Source organism: Pseudorasbora parva, chromosome 6, assembly GCF_024679245.1.
Source record: "Pseudorasbora parva isolate DD20220531a chromosome 6, ASM2467924v1, whole genome shotgun sequence".
Classification (NCBI taxonomy): domain Eukaryota; kingdom Metazoa; phylum Chordata; class Actinopteri; order Cypriniformes; family Gobionidae; genus Pseudorasbora; species Pseudorasbora parva.
In genome coordinates, this window is record NC_090177.1 from 10,691,327 (window position 1) to 10,708,807 (window position 17,481).

General features: G+C 39.5%; 1 protein-coding gene across 5 annotated transcripts in view; it reads right to left on the reverse strand.

Annotated features, from left to right (window-relative positions):
- Positions 1-17,481, reverse strand: part of LOC137078360 (cadherin-6) — a 140,431-nt gene that overhangs the window by 16,553 nt on the left and 106,397 nt on the right. For all 5 annotated transcript variants that reach the window (XM_067445572.1, XM_067445569.1, XM_067445573.1 and 2 more), the window contains exons 6-7: positions 10,297-10,478; positions 1,469-1,725 (exon numbers count right to left, since the gene is read on the reverse strand). In XM_067445572.1, coding sequence (XP_067301673.1) covers positions 1,469-1,725; positions 10,297-10,478 — 439 coding nt within the window. The remainder of the gene's footprint in view (positions 1-1,468; positions 1,726-10,296; positions 10,479-17,481) is intronic.

Here is a 17,481-nt window from a genome sequence, read left to right on the forward strand (position 1 = left end):
GTACCGAGTCTTTCCGGAAAAAAACGAGTGGCCGGAGGCATATGGTGTGGGCGGAGCTAAAGAATGACGAGTGCGCACAAAGCGGTGACGTCCTCAAGCGTGGAGAAGAACCCTAAATCAGATTCAACTAATACAGATAATGCTCCAGAGTCAGATCTGGAGGATGAAATAAATTGAACAGGAGAAACAGCAACAGCAGGACGTCCGTCTCTGTGGTATGTACTGTATTTAGTGGCCTGTCAACATTTGTGTGTGTTTACTCGCAGTTTATGAGGACATGATTCGGTTTATGGACTATTGTATGTGATTAAACCTTAGCAGTAGCAAGCAAAACGGTTTTGCACGTCAGACTAGTGTAACGTTATACATAGAACAACAATGGAGTAACCGTTAGCGCATTTGAATGACGAAGCACGCTTTGTGAGAACGTCCCCTAGGTTTATGTTTGGGTGGTTTTACAATAAACAAACTGACACTTATAGTGGTCAGCTAAACAAATGTATTTAAACACACACCATAGATCGCATGCTCCATTGATAAATTAACTAACGTTATACATGATCGTGTTGTTTACTGATGTTTACTCACGCGACGATAGCCAACAGCACAGACATTTGAAGCAGTTTTACTCACCGGCTGCTTCCAAAGCAGGACCGAACCTTTATCGCTGGGACCGCTCCGTCAAAAACACACTTCTTTGGTAACATTGTTGATTTCGTGAAGTCCTGTGACAGCAGTGACGGTGGAGATCCACTTTGTGAAGCGACTGAAGCGATGTTGTGAAGCTTCCCGTCATTTCTGCGTTCAAATCGGTTCAAATGCAGCGCTGCCTTCCCGGAATGCTGTGCTGAAGCGTTGAAGTCGCTTGATGTCACCCATAGGAATAAAGTGGAGCGCGGCACGACAGAAGTGTTGCCCAGACGACTGGATCTGCAGCTGAGAGTGTTTATGGGCGTGTATTTCCTCTCTCGCTCTAGTCACACGCGCGCGCGCACCCTACCGGGAGAAGAGCCCGTACGGCCCATACAAGGACCTTCCGCTCTGTCAACGTCAAGCCGACCCATACTCGGAAAAAAACTCTCCGAAACTTGTGAGAAACCGGAAGGAGTATTTTTGACACAGAAATACTCCATCAAATGTCCAACATTAGTTTTTGAAACAGCATTTCACCGCCCCTTTAAACAATTCTAGAGGTGCCAATAACTGTGTCCAACGTGTTTTGGAGAAAAGCATTTATTTTATGTGATTTCCCCCACTTTCAATTCTTTTACTTCAAAAGAAAGGATAGATTTTTGATTGAAAGATCAAAAGGATAAACAATGTTGATTTATTTTTACAGCCGCCTTTGATCATATCAAAGGCTAATAATTCTGACCTCAAATGTACGTGTTGTGAGATTCACCCTTTACGTATACTGTATGACTATAGATAAACACAAACCATACTGTAGGGTAAAACGAGTGTTTACTTTATGTTGTTGCTGAGGCCTGTATCCGGGTCCACGGCGGCTACTCTCCCCACCACACATGCCAAAGGACAGTTTTCTGACACATCCAGTCGGTACCGAGAGCGGGAGAACCTCGGCGGCTCGTCTGCATTCAGAACCGTGATGCGCACCATAGCTCGGTCCTTAAACGGACCTCGTCTGAGGAACCGCGAGTCGACGTTTGGGTTTTGCACCTCCACTGCGAGAGAGTAGGTGCTTCGCCTCTCATAGTCCACGGCCTGGTGTTGGAGATAAAAACACATCCTCATAAAACAGTCATTTATTGAAACTCACATACGCAATCATTCTTTATACTGTGTTTTGGCACCAGGAAGGCGCTCAAAAATATCTTTTCATTTCAGCTAGATGTTGAAACTCCCACATACACTTCTTTTTCATCCCTGCACCTCCGTAGATTACAAAAAAAAATAGAAAGTCAAAAAAAGCAATGCGTCTGGGTTTCAGCATTTCATAACTTAAACGACTCCAGGGCTTGCTCTGCTGGTATTAGGATGGAAGGAAGTCATGGATGTGGTTATATTATCATCCATAACTGCTTCAGAACTGTATTAGGGGTTATGGATGCGCTTATGATGCCGGACACGATGAGATTGGAGAACCGTAGGTGTCCACCATCTAAGTGTCAGAAGATGCAAGCAATGTAAAATAACAAGATGCATATTTAAAGCCTGTCAAGAAAGTAAATGGGGTCTTTTTTGATGTCATGTTGACTTTAAAGGAGGCGGCAAGGAAAACGGGAGTGACATGAGCACATATGACCAATCATATTTACATAACATAAAGAGAATTTAAAGGTGCAGCAGCGAACGCTTCTGGCTACTGAAGCTCAATTTCATGCATTATTGCATTCTGAAACGTATGCATGAAAAGCACTGGCTAAGAGTTTACATCTGCATTTGCATATTTATTTCTGTAGTTTCTGGCCAAAAGGGTCAAAGAGAGAGTGAAATATAGTCGATATATAGATAGATATATAGATAGATAGATAGATGGATGGATGGATGGATGGATGATGTTGTTTTCAACAACTTGAGGGCGTGGCCTATGTTCTGACTACATCAATAAACCCCGCCCTCAAGCCTGAGTGACAGTTGACTGTGTTATGCTACGTTCACACCGAACGCGAAAAGTGTGTCAAAATCGCGTCTACCGCAACGTCTGGACGCGCGTAGAAATCAAGCATTTAAAGCTAAATAGATGCACGTTCAAGGCACTCCAGGATAAAACATAAAATAAGGATATGTCATAAAACACCACTCTGCCTCGTTTCATTGTCATAAAAAAATATATATTAGGCATTAACAGCCACACAAATATGGTTCAGCAAACTCACTAATGTTACCTGGATTAGCTGGATCTTCACTGCATGTATATTTTTATATCCTTAAAAAATATGAAGTATAAAAAATATTAATAATGAAACTTGCCCTCAGTCAAAATGATTTGGCAGGCAACAATAGATTAATTAGACCACAGATCGCCCATTAGATGTACACAAGACGAATTATATCTCATGTTTAACCTCTACAGAGACATCCGAGCCAGCGGCAAACGCCAGAAGGACTGGCCGAGGAAAGGCTGCTCTCGCCGGGGTTAACGAGTGCTGAGCGCCCGGTGATCGCCTGGAGCTCACAACTTTATTTTGATTATTTTTTTATAAATAGGCGCCATCTTTATAAATAAACCACATATTTTAGCTTCAAAAAACTACATTACCAACTGAAACACATTAAAATGACAAAATAACAGTATTTTTTAATTATGCAGGGTTTCTCATCACGTCACTTTACCACGTGACAGCAGAAAACGGCCTCCTCATTGGTTAACGTGGTGCGAATTGATGCCAAAGTTAAACAATTTCAACTCGGTCGTAGACGTGAATTCGCTTCAAACGTGTGAATGCACAAAAAGCATCACTTGTGCGTATCGTGCAAGATGCTCAATTCGATACAAATTTGCATCATTTGCGCAAACTGGACGCGCGAATGAGGCCGAATTGCGTCAGTCGTGGCCGCGTCTATCACGCTGCAGGACCTCCAGACGCGCGTCAATGCGCCTTTCCATTGACTTAACATGGAAATCATTCGCTCCAGATGCTCTATTCGCGTTCGGTGTGAACGTACCTTTAGACATCGGAAATGCAAACGCGAAGAGAATTCCATTGCGATTACATTTGAATTTTGTACAAGTTGTTGCAAGCCTGGATGCCAGCCGAACTTAGCCCCGCCAACAAAATTTTGTCGGGCAGTTCGGTCTGGCCTCCAGTGATGGGAAGTTCGGTTCTTTTCCGCGAACCGGTTCTTTCGGACAGTTTTTTTCAATGATCCGGTTAAAAAAACCAGATCACCGGTTCTTTTACGTCTTTACGTAATGACGTCATTTCTATCATCCCGGCTAATGAAAATACATTCAAACACATCCCTATAAAGTATTTGTAATCAAAACTTAGTATAGTAATGATTATTATTGACATCATCATAATCTTGGATACATTTTTTCATTTATGTTTTGCAACAGCACTCAATACAGTTCACCAAATCGAACTGAATCGATTGTTACAACATCTACTTCAAGATATTAGTTGTATTTCTAGTTTGAGAGACTGTCACTGCCACTGTCGTGCAAACACTGATGTTTTACACGGATTAAATAAACTTACATTGACATAATACACAAATCCTCAGTGTTCACCCGGGCTCATGTATTATCAGCATCAGCTGTCCCAGTCCGAGAGAAACAGTTCGGTCACGACGCTATCACGCATGCTCAGTATCTCAGCTCACCGGTTCTCAGAATCGAACATGTCTGAAAGATCGAACGTGTCCGGTAGAAACGGTTCACGATTCTGTACTGGTGATCCGTTGCAACCCGGTCAATCTGACTCGAGAACCGCTGTATCAGTGTGTGTGTGTGTGTGCTGAGCATAGGGTGCTGCTGACCCGCGAACTGCTGCAAGCTGAATAGTCTATATCAAACCTACTGTTTTGATTACATTTTAAAATGAGTATCGACTTAGAAATTAAATAAGATAAAAGCTGTTCCTGAAAATATCATGCATTATTGATAAAAGAAATAAATGTTTAATTTGACCGTTTTACAATCAATAGTTTCCAAACTTTAAAATAATAAAGTGATGAGACAGCTTTGTTATGATGTTTCCAAACGTGATGAGTTTTATACACTTAACCTGTATTTCGTTCCTCTGAACAAATAACACGCATGCGCAGCTCATCGGCTCATCGGTTCTCAGTATCGAACGTGTCCGACAGAAACGGTTTTCGATTCTGTACTGCTGATCCGAAGATCCGAGAACCGCTACGTTCGGTTACACGCGCATGCTCGGTATCAGCTGCTCATGAGTTCATCAGATCCCTCAGCAAAACTCTCACTTCAGCTAATGATTGGAGTTACAACGTCTACTTCAAGATATTAGTTTCATTTCTAGTTTGAGAGACTGTCACTCATGTCAGAAAGTTAATAACTACAGTAACTTGTGGGATCAGCCCTTATTTGAGACGCAAACCGTTTAGAACGATTCAGTTCGATTTGGTGAACTGGTTCGACCGGTTCACTATAAAGATCCGGTTAAAAAGAACGATTCGTTCGCGAACCGGACATCACTACTGGCCTCGCTCCATAGAGGAGTAATTATCCCCGAACAGAAACTGTTCGGACCAATGAAATCATCAGGGCGGGCTTTAGACGATGACGGACAGATGATCAACAGTAACGTAATCATGCACGTCATCAAAGGGGCTTGGGTTATATTTACTCGAATCCTAAACGGAGAGCTTATTTCACCTCTTGCATTCACCATCACAATTTCTCTCTGAAATGATGATCATGTTTAGTAAGTATAAAATAATAATAAATTATTGTATTTTTTTACAACACCGGCAAAGATTGTGTATTCCACCCTGATTTCAGCGCGCGTGCAGACAGGGTTGCCAAGTTTTTACAACAAAACCCGCCAACTACTAGCCCCAAACAATAGCTTCTCAGGGGGTTCTCTGGGGGGAAAATGGCGTTTGGGGGGTAAAATGTGTGTTATTTTGGCAAGATTGCCTGCTAAAATTCGCACTCATGGGTCGATATATTACATAATAGTCGCTTCAACCCGCGGACATAGAAAACAACCCGCTGGAAAAAAACGTGGACTTGGCAACACAGTGCAGTTGAACTCTGTTGACATTTGAGGATGCATCGCTTCGTTGCTCTGATTGGTTGTAGGTCTATCCAATTGATGTCTGTCCTGGTTCGGTTGAAACACGCCCCATAATCACAGCCCAATGAAGCAGTATCAATTCTCGACTAGAATTGAGTATGACCACGTCAGGCTAGGTTGTTGCAGGACACGGAGGAAATTAAATAGCAAATATTTGATTTTTGTATTACCATTCCAAATTAGCAGGGTCATTAATTGTAAGACATTGGATATGTAATTGCAAACAGGCTTTGCTTTTTCATTTGTAATATGGCAGTCCTTGTGCGTTCACGTAAACAAAAATATGCGATTTGCAATTGTGTTTGGATTGTCACATTTTATGCATCCACAAATTGAAAATGCAATTGCAAACACAATTTGCAATTCCTTTTGAAAATAGTCCGCGATATCCTTCAATACATACGGTTACTGTTAAATCAATTTACTAGTGTCGTAATATAAGAGTTGGGTCACATTGGCCACTCATAACTAAGAGTATCAGTGGACTTCGTGTAGAATATGTAGCGCGTGGTGACACACTGAACTGAAGAGACTGTCGAAACGCTGCAGCTGTGCTGGATCAGTGGGCATGAGGAGTGCGGAGAGCCGCTAGCACACATGAAAAGCTCTGTCACTCGAACTACAGCCATGTGTTAATCAACATCTCCACTCGCTTCCTCTCCCGTGTTACTCAGCGGCATTAGTCTCCCCGCACTCTTCCTCTATCTAATTTGCTTTCGTATTCACTCTTTTTTTCCTCCCCCCATGTCTCTGACTCATCTTGTTCCTCACAACCTGCTCTTTCCTGTTTTTCTTTTTATCTGCGTCTTTCCTCGTTCTGTTTGTTCTGGCTGTCTTTAACTAGCACACATACCTGTCAGTGAAGTATTGAGTTTAGTGGATGGGTAAAGATCTCTCTCTCTCTCCCCCTCCACACACACACGCACACACACACACACACACACACACACACACACACGCACACACACACACACACATCTGTCTTTATAAGCACTTATCAGGGCAGAAAATAGCTTGCGCCTCATTATCCAGTTTGCTTATTTTGATTCAAAATAAAAGGTGGGATCTCTTCTCTTTTCAATTAGCTACGTGTGACTTAGCACCACACAAAGTCATTTTATATGAGATGCACTTTTTCAATCCTTACAAAGTTTGTATTTAAATAAATGGCTGCCTGCGTGCATTGTGATGAGGTCTCTCACGGGGCCCGCCGGTTAAATTCTCTTTCCGCCGGCACTAATATGCATGTTCGCTGGCAGACGTTTGCAGTGCAGATTATCCTCATTTACATTTGAACTCTGAGTCAATTTAACTCTTTTGTGATTAATTCTGCTGTAACTTCTTTCTTTGTTATTGCTTTGCTTTTCACTCTACACACTCGCTATTTCAAATAAATAGGCCTACAACAAAAATACAATTAAAGCTTTTCATTTTCTGAAGAAACTACAAAGCCAGTGCAAAAAGAGTCATCGAGGTGAGGTGCTGAGGTCTTGTGGGTGGTTGCCTGGGTGTTGCTATGTGATCTGAGTGGTTTTAGCACATACTTAGTAGTTGCCATGACTTTAGGTGGTTTAGAGATTTGCTTTGTGGTTACTAGGGTGTTCTGAGTGTTGTTGTTTTTCTATTGTGCTGCTATGTTGTTGTTAGGGTGCTCTGAGTTGATACCAGGGCGTTTCTATTTAGTTGCTAATATGTTTTGAGCGTGTTGCTTTCAGATTGTTGGGGGTTTTCAGCACCTTTTTAGTGCACTAAATGATTGCTAGAATGCAGTAGTTAGGATGTTCTGGGTGGTTGCCATGGTGTTGCTATACGACTGCTATGGTGTTCTGCATGGATCCAGGCTGTTTTGGGCATTTTTAACAATTTGCTGTGTGGTTGCTAGGGTTTTCCAGGTGGTTTAGACTAGAGCATTACAATGCGGTTGCCAGGGTGTTCTGAGTGTTTTTTAAATGTGCTGCTATTTGGTTGCTAGGGTGCTCTGGGTATTACCAGGGTGTTGCTATGCAGTTGGTAAGGTGTTTTTAGCATGCTGCTTTGGGTTTTTGGGGTTTTCAGAACATTTGCCATGCACAAAATGGTTGCTACACTGTAAAAAATTTGTGTTGGTTTTTGTTGGTTTAACTTAAAAAAGTAAGTAACCTGGTTGCCTTAAAATTTTAAGTTTATTGAAATTAAACATTTGAGTTGATACAATGAAGGACACTTGTTTAATAAATAGAAACTCAAAATATTATTGTATCTGAACCACATAAAAGAAAAGATAAATCATGAAAATAGGACTATTTGGCATGTTTCACTGTGTCATCAGAAATAACACACACACAATTACCCAATATGCTTACAAAATCTTTTAATAATATTTTAATAAACGTTGTCGAATCTCAAAAAATGTTCATTGTATTAACTCAAAATTTTAATTTCAATGAACTCAAAATTTTAAGGCAACCAGGTAACTTTTTTTCTAAATAATTTTTTACAGTGTAGAATATTCCTAAGGATGTTATGGCCGGATACCTGGGTGTTTTTATTTGGATGCTAGGGTGTTTTGAGAATGTTTTGCATGTCGCTTTGTGGTTGTTTGGATTTTCTAGGTGGTCTAGAGTGTAATGATAAACAATATACTGTGATATAAATATGTGACGATGTATCGTTGATGGAAACTATATGATTCACAAAATAGAGGCAGTAATTCACCCAAAAAATAACTTGCTGTAATTCACCCAAACACAAATTTACAAATGTACCACAAATGTAAACTCTGTCACCATGTAGGCTAGCTAACATACTCACCATCATGTTGTTTTTTGTTTAACTTCCAAACACAAATGAAAATATTCTTAAAGCTACACTGTGTAACTTTTTTAGTTTATTCTTAGCTAAAAACACTTAGCTCTTTCAAAAATACATGTGCTCATTAATGTATATTTACTTCTTTATATATACTTCTTTTTTCTTCTTTTTTACTTCTTCTTCTGTATATTTACTTACGTAATAAAGTATTCTCGTAAGTTTATAATATGCCGTTGAAAATACATACGGGTGAGGGGTTCGAATGCCGGTCGCCATGTTGCCCCTCCATTTTGAAAGTACAGTAGCCAAAGAGGGACATACCCGTAAATTCAAGCTTCGCCTTTCGCGTTTTAACACTCGATGGCACGGTGTCGAATGTGAAGAGGGGGATTGCCATGTTAATCTTGAACTAAATCGGCCACCGTAGGAGTTAAAACGAAATCAGAATTGAGAGGAACAGAAACTAATATTCACTGGATGGTCATATACCTTTACACCGCTAGATGGGGGGAAATATCCCACAGTGTAGCTTTAATGAAACCCTGAGGTATTTCTGATCCTCCATCCTCCATTTAAAGTCTATTATCCTCTCAAACGTAAAAGATCCCCCCCCCAAAATTTCATAAAGGCATCGTAAAAAGAACTAATCGAGTGTCTAATCCATTTATGATGACAACGATGCGCATACCGTAGTAAACACAAACGTTCAAATGAGTGTGTGACGCGCGAAAACAATATGAGTATATGAGTATGACAACAAGTGAGTAAATGCAGAATTTTAATTATTGGATGAGCTAAACATTTACAGTTTGAGAGCGGTCATTTTGACAAGCTTTCTTGGGATTAGAGCGGTGACGGATTGCATTGATCATCTGAAGAGCACGCGCTGCTGGAACGACACTCCTCAAAGTCAAAGCGCAAACGTCATTTAAAACGGCACTCCTTAGCGAAAGCACAAACATCATTTAAATCACCAGATCACATATTTATTTTTAGATCGCGGATTTAGTTTAAGTAGTATGATTGTTAAAAGCATTTTAGATGGTTTATTCTTATATGTATAGTGCCTTAATAGCGGGAGAGGAAGGACATAGCGAGCGGGAGAGATTGTCTGAGAGAAAAAAAAAAAATAAATAATATATATATATATATATATATATATATATATATATATATATATATATATATATATATATATATATATATATATATATATATATATAATCGTTACACAGGTGTATCATTACACCCCTAAATACAAAAATAAATCTGGTTGTTATGCAGTTGCTAGGGGGTGTTGGGTGGTTGCTCACTAGCCACACTCAATAGAGCTTAGCCCAATATGGCTTTTCTAACACTGCATATTTACCCCTCTCTACTGTTGGGACTGACTATTTGAGCTGTAATTTTGCAAGTAATGAAATTGAATCCATTTGTCCAGACAGATAATGTAATCCATATCTGGTGCAGCTACATTGGTTGCCACAGTAATGCAAGCATCAGTATGATGGCAAAAGACATACGAGAATATCTGTGAAGAAAAACGGTGTAGAAAATGGGAAACTTTGCAATTATCTTTGCTCATATGGATATTCATACATATGCTGTGTCCAAAACCCTCACACATTCACTATTCATGTGGTTTTCACTGTTAAGACAACAAACTACTAACAGTTTTGAGTCAGATACACCATAAAATTGGATTTGGTTCTGATTTGGGAATGCATGGAAGAAAACAACATTACTGTAGGTATTTCTGTTTCACCACTCCCACCTTGTTTAACAAAATCACTGCCTCTTGGTTCAATCCGGTTATGTTGAACGTGTCCCCTGCCTCCCCGTCCACGATCGTAAAGTCCATCCGAGCGTTTTCACCCAGGTCTGCATCCGTTGCCGAGAGCCGACCGATCTCCACTCCGGGGACGGCTAACTCGGACACCGAAAACGACCACATACCTGCAGGAGACAGAGTGAAGTAAATAATCAGGAAAACATGGCGATAACATACAATCTGAACATCATAATTATTCTCATTACATACGTAAGGCATCCATACAAACCCCCCACAGCCATCGGACAGCTTTTCAAATCAATTTGACCTCTATCCTAAACTAGACCTAGCTAAAAAAGGCTATTTAAAGGAGACCGTGCCTTGCCTTTTTGTTCACATTTTTTCTGCAGTTTAATAATTGGCTCTTCTTTCTTTGTATGCGGCGGCGGCTATATCATGGGCCAAAAATAAAACAAAAGAGGGAAAAACCTGCCTGAGTCTGTTTAAACCTAATTAGAGACAGCAAATAACACAGGCAATCTACTGCATTCCATAACAGAATGAAAAGTGTTTCGCATCTCACACTAGAGACACACATCATATCTTAAACCATGATCAATCACAATAATAAAAACAAATGCGTTGCCAAAGGGTTCTGAGTTAACTTTTATTTGGATACTAGTGTGCTTTGGGTGGTTGCTTACTGGATCAAGTCAAAATAGTGATATTCTGGTCCCTAAATAGCCCATGGTTTGGGTGCCGCTAAAATGATTGTCTGATTTTTTAAATTTGTTTTGTAAACCACAAGGCAAAAGTCATATGTCTGACTACTTACAAAAGTAACAGCACACCTCTCCTCAACAACACAAAAGTTATGCACCTTACATAAATTTAGTTTACTTAGTTCTTTAATTTAAGTTGAATTATTTTAGCACCACTAACAAAATGCATAGAGACAGACAGATTGTTGAGAGTGGTTTTTTAATGCTCCACTAAGATGTTCTGAGTGTTTTCAGCATGTTACTTTGAGGTTGTGGTTTTCAGCACATTTGTAGTGCACTAAATGGTTTCTAGAATGTTCCAATGTGGTGTTCCGGGCGGATGCCAGGGTGTTGCTATGTGGCTGCTATGGTGTTCTGCATAGATGGATGGATGGATGGATGGATGGATGGATGGATGGATGGATGGATGGATGGATGGATGGATGGATGGATGGATGGATGGATGGATGGAGAGAATGATAGAAAGATAGGACATTATATGGATGGATGGATGGATGGATGGATGGATGGATGGATGGATGGATGGATGGATGGATGGATGGATGGATGGATGGATGGAGAGAATGATAGAAAGATAGGACATTATATGGATGGATGGATGGATGGATGGATGGATGGATGGATGGATGGATGGATGGATGGATGGAAAGATAGAAAGATAGGACATTAGATAGATAGATAGATAGATAGATAGATAGATAGATAGATAGATAGATAGATAGATAGATAGATAGATAGATAGATAGGTGGATAGGTGGATAGGTGGATAGGTGGATGGATGGATGGATGGATGGATGGATGGATGGATGGATGGATGGATGGATGGATGGATGGATGGATGGATGGAGAGAATGATAGAAAGATAGGACATTATATGGATGGATGGATGGGTGGATGGAAAGATAGAAAAATAGGACGATAGATAGATAGATAGATAGATAGATAGATAGATAGATAGATAGATAGATAGATAGATAGATAGATAGATAGATAGATAGATAGATAGATAGATAGATAGATAGATAGATGGATGGATGGATGGATGGATGGATGGATGGATGGATGGATGGATGGATGGATGGAGAGAATGATAGAAAGATAGGACATTAGATAGATAGGACATTAGATAGATAGATAGATAGATAGATAGATAGATAGATAGATAGATAGATAGATAGATAGATAGATAGATAGATAGATAGATAGATAGATAGATAGATAGATAGATAGATAGATAGATAGATAGATAGATAGATAGATAGATAGATAGATAGAACTGCTGCACAAACACTGTAATCATTATTTCCACAAATTCCAAACATGCTTCTGGAAAGAGAATTTCTAAGAGACAGCACGAGAAGGGTCCAAAAAGAGAGTGTGATAGAAATAAAAAGCGGGACACTGATGATTCCTCGCTTCTTTTAAGAGCCAAATTTGCTCCAGAACAGAAAATGAATCACGCAAAACAACAAAGGCTGAGACAGTGTGATTCACCAGAGGCAGTTTGTGCCAGCTAATAACTCCTAACATTCATTAAAGCTGAGTGCAGCCAAGAGAAGATGATCACAGAAACACACTGTGGGAATACAATATGGCTTCTTTGCACAGTGTATTATCACTGTGTATTATTCAGAGGAGGAGAAAGGGATGAGGAGAGATTAGGGGAAAGATAGAAAGAACAAAAGAGGGAACGGCAATAGGAGAAATGAACGTAAAAGGAGGCAGAGAGTGGGAGAGAGAGAGAGAGAGAGAGAGAGAGAGAGAGAGAGAGAGAGAGAGAGAGAGAGAGAGAGAGAGAGAGAGAGAGAGAGAGAGAGAGAGAGAGGGAGGAAGATGTATTGTGTGTCTCCAAGCTGTATTTTTCAGCTGTGATTTTGCTGCGTACTGATGCAGAAGGCTCTGAACTTTAAATGAAATATTAAACGCATGGATTTTGAAGAGAGAATCCGTAGGGAAGGCGGATAGAAGCCGTGGCACTCTGCAGACAGGACGAAGCCCTCTGAAAGAAACGCAACGCAGATTATCATTATCTCTGGCATGGTGAGAATAGTTAACAGCACCATAATCCAATATATAATTATGACACACACTTTTCACCGCAATCGCTCGATGGTGCAAGTTTTCTCAGAGGGCCAGCGACAGTCAATCTTTAGCGTTCGCCATCCAACGATCATTGTTTGGAATAAATATCACGAACCATTAGCTATTATACTGTATACAGTTTGAGGATACTGTAGGACACATCACTAGCCCCAAGGATGAACTGCATTAATATTACGTATTTTTGATCAATTAAAAGCAGTTCATCCGCCTTGTTGAGCAGAAGAGACTTCTTTTAAAAACATCCTGTACTTATCTGATTAAGGCTAGTTTCAAGTGTATATGTTAAAAAGTTTAAGGTCTATAAGACTTTAATGTTTTTGAAATAAGTCACTTCTGCACACCAGGTCTGTTTTTTATCAAAACAGTAAAAACAGTAATATTGTGAAATATTATTACAATTTAAAATAACAGTTTTCTATGGAAGCTTGTTTCCTCTAATGAATAAAAATAAAAAGGTAATTGAGACTTTGACACAATTCAGACTTTATTTCTTAAAAATGTCATGATATAAACTCGCAATTGCAAGTTCTTAATTCAAAGTTGTGAGAGGAAAAAAATCATAAATGCAGAATATAAACAAGGAAAGGACAGAATTTCGAGAAAAAAAGTCAGAATTACGAGATATAAAATTGCAACTTGCAAGAAACAGTCATAATTGCAAGAAAACAGTGATAAATGCAGAATATAAACTCGCAACTGAAAGGAAAGGTTAGAATTGCGAGAAAAGTTAGTATTACAAATAAAATGTCAGAATTGAGAAAAAAGTCAGAATTACGAGATATAAAAACTCGCAAGAACAAGTCAGAATTAAGAGAAAAGTCAGAATTACAAAGAAAAAAGTCAGAGGTAGAAAGAAAAAGTCAGAATTACGAGATATAAACTCACAACTGCAGGAAAAAGTCAGAATTACAAAGAAAAGTCATATTTCTGAGAACATTTTCAATTGTGAAAAAAGGTCTGAAATGACTCCTAGAAAATGGCCATTGTGTAGCCTGGATGCCAGCCGAACTCAGCCCCGTCCACAAAATTTTTAGCTCAGGCAGTTCGGTCTGGCCTCGCTCCATAGAGGAGTAATTATCCCCAAACAGAAACTGTTCGGACCAATGAAATCATCAGGGCGGGCTTTAGACGATGACGGACAGATGATCAACAGTAACGTAATCATGCACGTCATCAAAGGGGCTTGGATTATATTTACTCGAATCCTAAACGGAGAGCTTGTTTGTTATATGCATTCACCTTCCTAATCTCTCTCAGAAATGATGATCATGTTGGGTAAGTACTTTGTGTATCATTAAATTATTTTATTTTTGTACAACACCGGAAAAGATCGTTTATTCCAGCCGTCTATGATTTCAGCGCGCGTGCAGACAGGGTTGCCAAGTTTTTACAACAAAACCCGGCAACTACTAGCCCTAAACAATAGCTTCTCGGGGTGGGGTTTCCCTCTGGGGGAAAAATGGCGTTTGGGGGGTAAAATGTGTGTTATTTTGGCAAGGTTGCCTGCTAAAATTCGCACTCATGGGTCTATATATCACATAATAGTCTTCAACCCGCGGACATAGAAAACAACCCGCGAAAAAAACGCGGACTTGGCAACACAGTGCAGTTGAGCTCTGTTGACATTTGACAATGCGTCACTTCGTTGCTCTGATTGGTTGTAGGTCTATCCAATTGATGTCTTTCCTGGTTCAGTTGAAACCCCCCATAATCACAGCCCAATGGAGCAGTTTCAGACTCATATTCTGACTAGAATTGAGTATGACCACGTCAGGCTAGCCATTGTGGGGAATGAAGTCACAATTGTGAGATATAAACTCAATGAGAAACAAAGTCATAACTGTGTGTTATAAATTGAATTCAGAAAAAGTCAGAATTGAGATCACAATTACTGTTCAAAATGTTTTATTCCATTGCAGAAACAAGCTTCCATAGTTTTCTATTTGAATATATTTATATTATTATAAGTGTAATTTATTCCGAGTCACATCATCCTTTAGAAATCATCATGAAACTGTGATACAAATTTTCAGGAATTTTTAATGAATAGAAAGTTCAAAAGAACATCATTTAAAGAGAAATCTGTTCTAGCGTTATGTCTTTAACGTCACTTTTGTTTTAGATTATTGTAATTGAACACATTATATAATACATTTTATAATTTAATATTAAAATATAGGCCTGGGACAAGCGTACACAATAAAACCAACCCATAAAAGTAATTTGAAAGGCAGCAAAATAAATGATGAAGGGATGGTAAAGTTTCCATTACAGTAAAACACACACACACACACACACACACACACACACACACACACACACACACACACACACACACACACACACACACACACACACACACACACACACACACACACACACACACACACACACACACACACACGCACACACAAAAAAACAAAAAAAAACAATTGACCCTCGGGACATTAAAGTGCCTGAAGCTGAAGAAACACCCTCCCAGGTTTAAAGAGTAAAGGCCAAACTATGATTTGTTTCAGCAATGGTATTAGAGGCAGAAGCAGAACGTTTAAAACACACAAGTGTATTTTGTCAAGTATTAGAGTAGCTACACTCGTCTAAAAGCCACAAAACTCCAATTCCAGGAGGTCCCCAAGAAGACAAAAAGTCTTCTCTGTATCTTTGTTGTTGCAAACAATGCTGCGTGTTTCCTTGTTTCAGACTAACGAGGCGGAAAGCGAACGAGTGAGCGGCGCTCCGGAACCAAACCCGACAATTCCAACAAACACCAGCATTCTAATCTTTCAGTAAACTTCAGAACATTTAGACTAACCCGAAAAGGATGCCTGGAATCACTCACAGACAAGACAGGAAAAAACTGTTAGTTGGCATCTGTATTTATATCAGGGAAGTATTTTTTCCCCTACTTTCTTTTATAAGCACAATCTTAAATTTTTAGGCATCTATGGTTCCCTTAAGAACCTTTAATATCCATGGCATCTTTTAATTCCACAAAAGGTTCTTTATTTTGGAAAAAAGGTGCTTTAGATTATTAAAATGTTCTTCACGCGCACACACACGCGCGCACACACACACACACACACACACACAGATTGGATCTTCAATAGCACAGAAATCTATGGCAGTGATATTCAAATGCCATACCCCGGTCCGGTTCCCGAAACCCCCCGACCCATCTGAACCACGGAACATAATTGCACCATTTTACCATTTCTACAGATTTAAGGTGCAGTGTGTAATATTAATGAGGATCTATTGAAAGGAATGCAATATAATACACATAACTATGTTTTTGGTGGTGTATAAAGACCTTACATAATGAACCGTTTTATGTTTTATTACCTTAGAGTGACCCATTTCTATCTACATACACCACAGGTCCCCTTACAGTGAAGTCGCTATTTTGTGCCGTCATGTTTCTACAGTAGCCCTAAAGGGACAAACTGCTCTACAGAGCGCTAGTCACTCTCTGCTTTCTCAGATGACGACATCTCTGTACTGCGTTGTCCACTGTAGCTTCTCTATGTGCTGTGAAATGGAGGAGTGAGTGATGGGCGGTTGCAATTTGCAACCTCACCTCTAGATGCCACTAAAATATACAAAATGTACCTTTAAAGTGAAAAAAAGTACATTTTTCAACATTAAAATGTCTTTCCACACCCGTAAGAACTCCGTTCATCCTCAGAACACAGTTTAAGATATTTTAGATTTAGTCCGAGAGATTCTGTCTCTCCATTGAAAACGTATGCACATATGGAACAGTACTTTCCAGAAGGACCAGAAAGGGAATAAAAACATCAAAGAAATCCATATGTGACATCTGTGGGTTAGTTAGAATCTCTTGAAGCATCGAAAATACATTTTGGTCCAAAAATAACAAAAGCTACGACTTTATTCAGCACTGTCTTCTCTTCCATGTTTGTTTTCAATCCTCAAAAAAGATTTAAAAGGTTATGAATCGGTGTATCGATTCATGATTCGGATCGCGTGTCAAACTGCCAAATCACGTGACACTGGCAGACCGAATCATGAATCAATACGCTGATTCATTACCGGTCGAATCTTTGTTTGCGGATTGAAAACAAACCCAGAAGAGAAGACAATGCTGAATAAAGTCATAGTTTTTGTTATTTTAGGACCAAAATGTATTTTTGATGCTTCAAGAGATTCTAACTAACTCACAGATGTCACATATGGACTACTTTGATGAAGTTTTTATTCCCTTTCTGGTCTTTCTGGAAAGTGACAGTATACTGTGCATACGTTTTCAATGGAGAGACAGAATCTCTCGGACTAAATATAC